Genomic DNA, 7507 nt, shown 5'->3' with positions numbered 1-7507 from the left:
AAAATCAAATATTAAATTGTTTTTAAATTGTTTTTGGAGAATTGGCAGTAAGACAAGTGTCCTTACACTTAGCCTTTTTCATGAAAAGGCATAGACAGGTGTCTAAGCAACTTGTCAAATATTTGAGTTTCCAATTAGCCTATAAATAGGAATTTGCAATTGTGAATTGATATGGAGAAATATACTCCCTCGGGTTCTGCTCCTCTTTCTCTCTTTATGGTTTCTCCTTTAAAGTTAATTAACTTCTTCGCTTTGCTATTTTATATCCCCTAAATAACTTATTGATGGTAACTAATTTGTTGATTCGTGTTACATGTCTTTAAGATAGAGAAATGTTCGTTTATCCTTGAAGAAAAATTTCACACTATTGAATAGGAAAGTGCTCAGCACAACTCAAATATTTATATATTTTATGCACTAATTTTATTATTTGTCTTCGTAGTTATTTTGATCTTAATCTCAATCATTTCCCAAAACATGCTCACTATCAGTTACACGTATTATCATAAAGGACATTCATTACAATTCTTTACATTTTATCATGACATTTAATTCGATATATATTATGATTCATCAATAATTTTATCTGCTATACATTGCTTTATATTTATGGCCTTTGGTCAATCAACTGAATGGACGTGGAGATCCTTGATTGATGAGAAAGTAGTGATAAAAGGATTAAAAAAATTCTGTCAAAGTGTTTTTTACGCAGCTACTGATGTATAAATCTATGATTATTCTATACGCCATGGACTTTGACACATATGCAGAGGTCTTTAAAAATTAAAAGAGGAAGTCTGAACGAAGTCAGTCCTCTTAATTATACGCCTCAATTCTTCCTAATAATATTGTTATAGTTAATTATATGAATTTTTAGTATAATGGTATAGTGAATTAAGAGAAAGAGAAGTCTCTTATTTTTCAATAATTCTCCATAAATCTCCATTGTTTTCCTAGGGAATGTAGAGATAACTTCTTTCCCATGCAAAAAATAAAATAAAATCAACAAGTTGAGTTAATGATAAGCAACAATTAATAGTTAAGATTTCTATTTAATTTGATTATTCGACTTTAAGTAATTCCTTTATTACTATTGTTTTATATCTATGCATTTGGTGTGTTCGCGGAATATTTATCTTCACTTCCTATAAAGATCTCATCCTAACCGTAGCGGCATAACCTTTTAGCCTCCTAGAGCATGAAACACTATTTAAATTGAATGAGTAATCATTTATTCATTATAAAATAAATCAATCAATATTAAGAAGAAAATTATGTTTGAGAAATGTTACTGTAAAAATTCCAGTCTACACTGTAAAAATTCCAGTCTACACCCTAAACGTGGACGGCACTCAAGAACTATTCTTGGTCCACAAGAAAATCCTCATCCTTCCTGACTACAAGTGTAATACTAACTTAAGCATGCAGAAGCTTAAAAAAAAATTCAGTAAATTGAAATATAAAATTTTAACTCAAAAGAAAACTCTGATTAATATAAGATATACTCAATTCACCGTAAAATAGGATACTTAAGTCTTCAATATGTTTAATAAAATAAATTATAAATATAGACTCGTGAAGCTTCAAACTGATAATATTTGAAGTGGAGACATGATTCACGACCTCCTGATTAATCTGAAAAGTAAATTAAATCATCCGGATGTAAGGAGGCTTACCTTAGCTATCTCAATCTCTTGAATGTATCAACGAAAATCGTGTAGATGATCGTGAAAACTTGTTTCTTTATCATGAGATGATTCAGGTCAAATGGCTCAGTACGTGAAATTTACGATCGTATAAGTGAAATTCTAAAACATAACATAAGCTTGATACTTGATAATAAACTGAAATGTACTTACCGCTTCTCAAATTTGAAACTCAAGGTATACTCAAAACTACACAACATAATCAAATCAACATACTCAATTTAGAGAATAGATACTCAACTCAAAGATATGATACTCGACTCTGGATACTCAACTCAATATAAAGCAACAATAAACATGTTATGTGTAAAAAAAAACATTATTAAATAGTAAAAGAACATAGGTCCTTAAAGAAAATGTAATAACAAACACAATTATACTTATATAATATAATAATAAAATTTATGTGGGGGATTATATACTTGAAAACCACAACTAGAACATAAGTGGTGATAAAATTTCTTACCCATGCTGCCAGAACTTTTCTAGACTTTGTCATCGCATAGAACTACTAAACTTAGTGGATCCACTAGCTTAACTTACGGGATCATCTAAAATGTATGACCCATTAATACACATGATTTATACATGGTTTCCGTGGATACTTGAGTTTATTGGAACTGCTCATCCCTATAATATTGCTAAATACTACTCCCAAAAATATTTTAGGTCATGCTTTTGAAAACATCCTTCTTTGTGTTGACATAATTTCTTAACACTTAGTCTTACAAAGCTCTGTTGGAGTAACTGTTCCCTTTTCTTGATTAAAACTCTTTTTTAAACTTTAGTTTCTTCTTAACTTAAATATAAAAATATTTATAGACTGTTAGAGTATACTTAGTTCCTGTAGAAGCTGTAGTGAATTAAAAAATACGACCTCTTGGGGTTTTCCATTAGCATAGCGAGATATATATAGTTACATAATTACAATGGGCTTAAGCCCAGTATCGGAGTCTAAACCTAAACCTAATAATCTTAGTTAACACTCCTCCTCAAGTTGGAGCATGAACATCGTGAATGCCCAACTTGGAAACAAGAAACGAAAAAGTAGGAGGAGATAAAGGTTTGGTAAACAAATCAGCTAGCTGTAGTCGCGTGGGAACGTAATGAGTTGAGAGCTCGTGACGTCGTACACATTCACGTACAATATGACAATCAATGTCGACATGTTTCATACGCTCATGAAATACTGGATTAGCTGCGATGTAGAGAGCAGATTGGTTATCACAATATAGCCTTGGAATTGCGGTAGATGCGACTCCAAGGCATCCAAGAATATGCTGAATCCACTGAATTTCGTAACAAGTGTCAGCCATGGCCCGGTATTCAGCTTCGGCAGAAGAGCGAGAGACTGTAGTCTGTTTCTTGGTCTTCCAAGAAATGGGAGAGCATCCCAACATGACAAAATAGCCGCTAACAGACTTTCTAGAGAGAGGGCATGTAGCCCAATGAGAGTCACAATACGCCATAAGCTATAAATTACTATCTGCGCGGAGAAGGATGCCCTGACCAGGATGACCTTTGAGGTAACGCAACACACGCATAGCAGCGTTGAGATGGTCAACTCTGGGCTCATGCATAAATTGGGACAGGAGATGAATTGAATAAGCCATGTCCGGGCGCGTAATAGTCAGATAGATGAGACGACCAACTAGACGACGATATTTACTTGGATCTCGAATCAGCGCGCTGGTCGACATAGCCAAGCCATGACCAGGAGGCAAAGGGGTCGATGCCGGTTTGCAGCCAGTGAGGCCAGCTTCCTGCAAGATTTCCAGAGCGTACTTGCGTTAGCACAACACTAAACCGGTTGACGAACGGGCACATTCGATTCCCAGAAAATATTTCAAAGGCCCCATTGCAATTGTCAGTTTTTCAAACCAATTTCTAGGTGATTGCCGTAAACCATAGAGAGATTTTTGCAGTCTACATACTTTGCCTGGGTGTGCGGTAGAGTAGCCGGGTGGAAGTCGCATGTAGACCTCCTCGGTGATATCTCCGTGTAGGAAGGCGTTATTTACATCCAGTTTGTGAATTTCCCAATTCTTGGCAACGGCAATTGACAAAAGTATTTGTACAGTTCCCATTCGGGCAACTGGAGCAAAAGTACCCGTGTAATCTGTGCCAAATTCTTGATGATTACCCAGAACAACCAGCCGTGCTTTGTCCCTTTCTTTAGATCCATCGGCATGATATTTTGTCTTGTACACCCATTGACAACCCAGAGCGCGTCTACCGGCTGGAAGATAAGTCAACACCCCAGTCTGATTATTTTCCAAGGCTCGGATTTCTATTTGCATAGCCTCCCTCCAATTAGCAAATTTAATAGCATCTCGAAATGATCTGGGGATGTCTGTAGTAGAAAGGGCAGCCAAGAAACCACGATATCTGTCATGTAATTTGTCATAATTAACGTAGTTAGTGATAGGGAACCGTGTACCTGAACGAGGACTCGTCGTGGGACATGTAACGGAGGGTACGTTGGTAGCAGATTGACACACATATTCAGAAAGATAGCTCGGTGGATGACGGACACGACTTGAAGCACGGGCAGGTGGTGGATTTGGCGAAATATCGCGTAGGTCGATGGGAGGGCTGCTGTCGATGGGAGGCATTGTGGGTGTTGGCTGTTGAGACGTGCTGCTATCGATAGGAAGCACAACGGGTGTGGGTGCTGACTGTTGGGGCGTGCTGCTGTGTGGCAGGAAATTAAATGAAGTGTTGGAATTGGTTGACGGGGTAGGGACAGCAATGTTGTTCGGAAAATCTTCTTGGTGGACCGGTGGTTTGGACGTCTTGGGCTGCTGGTTGGTATGTGTGGAAGCGAAAGGAAAGGTCGTTTCATCAAACGAGATGTCACGTGTATGAAAGAAACGATGAGTTTCCAAATCGTATACCCGCCAACCCTTTGTCCCGTAAGGATAACCTAGAAACATACATTTGAGACTTAGAGGTGCAAATTTATTTGGTGGACGCTGGATGTTGCGAACAAAACACAGACACCCGAAAACACGTAGATGGGATATATCTGGTGGGGTTTTATTTAGTATTTCAAATGGGGATTTTCCACCGAGGATACGACTAGGCGTGCGATTGATGAGATAAACCGCGGTACGGACACACTTCCCCCAAAACTCGACTGGTAGTGAGGCTTGGAACATTAAGGAGCGTGCTACGTTTAAGATATGACGGTGTTTGCGCTCGACTCTTTCATTTTGTTGGGGGGTACCGACGCATGATGTTTGGATAAGAACGCCCATGTCATGATAAAACTGACGGAGAGGAGTGTTAAGAAATTCAGTACCATTGTCAGAACGGATAATTTTTATAGTTTTGTGGTACTGAGTATGGATTAATGTAAGGAATTGTTTTAAAAAAGATGTGACTTCACTTTTATCTCTTACGAGGTACACCCAGACAGCTCTAGAATGATCATCGACAATGGTTAAAAAATAATGTGAACCAGAAGATAGACAAGTGGAATAAGGACCCCATAAATCGCAATGAATTAAATAAAAAATAGACGTAGCTTTATTAGAACTAGAAGGAAAACTTGAACGAGTTTGCTTAGAATAAAAACAGATTTCACACGACTCTAAATGTTTGACATCTGAGGGGGAGTTATTAAAAGGAGGGGAACATAAAATTGCAGGAGATGGATGACCCAGTCCCTTGTGTAGTAACTCGACTTGGTTAGCTCTAGAAGCTGACATGAAGGCTTGAGACTGGAACACGTATACCCCCTTACGAGCTGTACCCCGACCAATCTCCGTTGTCAAAACACAGTCCTGTATCACACAACAACAATCATGAAAAATCACACGACAATTATTTGATTTAATCAGACAGCCAACAGAGATCAGTTTGCACTTCAAGTTAGGAACAAATAATACATTGTGCAAAGTTAAGTTATTAGAAATCTGTACACTCCCACAAGAATTTGCCACAACTCGAGTGCCATCCGGCAGACCAATAGAACACTCAGGGACAGATGTAATATCATAAAGTGATAAAAAATTACCCATCATGTGATGTGAAGCACCACTATCAATTAAACAATTAGGTGACAAAGCGTGTACCGTACCCGTGTGGTTTGCAGATTGTGTAGGAGTGTCTAGCATATGCAATAATCGAGTCATCTGTTCAGCCGATAATCCAGGAATAGTCGTGCTTTGGTTGCCTTGGTTGCTGCCGATTGTCGCTGCTGGTGTAGTGGAACTGTCAGCGTGTGCAGCCAAGCCCCCACCTCGGCCTGCAGTTTGTTCTCTGCCAGAAGGAGAACCACGACCACTTCTACCTCCGCGTCCTCCCCCACGACCCCTTCTTCCTCCGCTGGGAAATCCTATCAAAAGAAAGCACCGTTCTGCAGAGTGACCAGTTTTTCCGCAATGAGTACATTTGTATTTTGGGGTTTGTGTGGGTTGATTTTCAGCCGCGAATGCCAGTCCATCAGTTTGGTCATCTCGGTTGTGCACAATCGATTTATGTCTCTCCTCTTGAGAGACAAGATAATATGCTTCATTAAGGACAGGGAGTGGTCGGGTGCCGAGAATTTGAGAGCGAGTGGCACCAAATTGTGCATCGTCCAGCCCTAGAAGAAAAGCCTGCGTCTTCTCCTCCTCAAAGCGAAGACGCATTTTGGCTGCCGCAGGACATATACAACCGCAAGTTGGATCGATCGACCCGTACAATTGGTTCCAAATTGTGATAAACTGATTGTACTAGGAGACTAGAGATTGACCTTTTTGCCGCAACGTTTGTAGGTCTGACTTCAGCTGCCAAGATTTTGGAGCATTCGTGCCTCCGTATCTTGCTTTTATATTAGTCCATAGTTCGTGGGCAATTTTGTGGGCGACGAGACTAGGCTGGATTGTTTCATCAGCAGTATTAAATATCCATGAACATATAATGGATTTATTTGCTTTCCAAGCATCAAGTTCTAAATCATTCGTTGGTTTTGGAAACTCGTTTTCATATAGAAAACCGATCTTGCTTCTGCCTTCGAGTGCATGACAAATCGCTTGTTCCCAAACATCGAAACTATCTCCCTTTAGCAGGTATTTAGTTAAAGAGTTGCTTGGTCCTTCCGTTGGGTGCAAGTAGTAGACGGAACACGGATCATGAATTGGTCGAATCTTCGCAACAGTTTCGGTGGAAACAGTGCTGCTGGATTGATGAATGGACTCGCCTATCATGATTCTTCGTGGGACTGTGTCGATCTGCCAATTCGACTATTGTGTCGTGCGATGTTGCAGCGACGATTTGAGGATCGTATTTTGGCGGCGGAATTGTTGGGCTCTCGGCTAGGATTTGATTCCCCGTCGAGGCTCTGATACCATGTAGAAGCTGTAGTGAATTAGAAAATACGACCTCTTGGGGTTTTCCATTAGCATAGCGAGATATTTATAATTACATAATTACAATGGGCTTAAGCTAAGTATCGGAGTCTAAACCTAAACCTAATAATCTTAGTTAACAGTTCCTTTATAACTTTATTAAATGAACTGACATCCTTACTATTTGCTTACCTTGAAAATTAAGTCTTAAATCAATTCTTAGGGAATACTTAGTCGTCTTTTATTTCTTTAAAAGAAAAACTTTAACTCCTTACTCTTTACTAAAATTGAAACTTACCTACTTTCTACTCATAACGTCTGTCATCATATTAGCCTTACCTGGATGATATTGAATGGTCATATTGTAATCCTTGAGTTATTCCATTCATCTCTACTATCTATAATTCAAATCACACTTAACACCGTAAAGATAATGTTACCTGATCTATAGAGCAAATACCGCCG

At 38.9% G+C, this 7507-nt stretch overlaps 1 protein-coding gene across 1 annotated transcript; it reads right to left on the bottom strand.

Moving 5' to 3' along the window:
* Nucleotides 1-3178: 3178 nt before the first annotated feature.
* Nucleotides 3179-6901, bottom strand: LOC138348858 (uncharacterized). Its single transcript, XM_069298450.1, has 5 exons — nt 6448-6901; nt 5600-6348; nt 5371-5494; nt 3641-4632; nt 3179-3469 (listed from the first exon to the last, which is right to left on the bottom strand). Exons 1-5 carry the CDS (start codon nt 6899-6901, stop codon nt 3179-3181), a joined length of 2610 nt encoding a protein of 869 aa, XP_069154551.1.
* Between the last annotated feature and the right edge of the window lie 606 nt (nt 6902-7507).

This window comes from Solanum lycopersicum, chromosome 5 (assembly GCF_036512215.1).
Source record: "Solanum lycopersicum chromosome 5, SLM_r2.1".
Taxonomy (NCBI): Eukaryota; Viridiplantae; Streptophyta; class Magnoliopsida; order Solanales; family Solanaceae; genus Solanum; species Solanum lycopersicum.
Note: the sequence above shows the minus strand (reverse complement) of the source record. Positions and strands in the feature narration are given on the sequence as shown.

Coding starts and splice junctions, on each gene's coding strand:
- LOC138348858 (XM_069298450.1), bottom strand. CDS start 6,901: ATGATAGGCGAGTCCATTCATCAATCCAGCAGCACTGTTTCCACCGAA. Junction 5,495..5,599: donor ATAACTTAACTTTGCACAAT/GTATTATTTGTT, acceptor TGTGTGATACAG/GACTGTGTTTTGACAACGGA. Junction 4,633..5,370: donor GTTACTACACAAGGGACTGG/GTCATCCATCTC, acceptor GTATGTTTCTAG/GTTATCCTTACGGGACAAAG.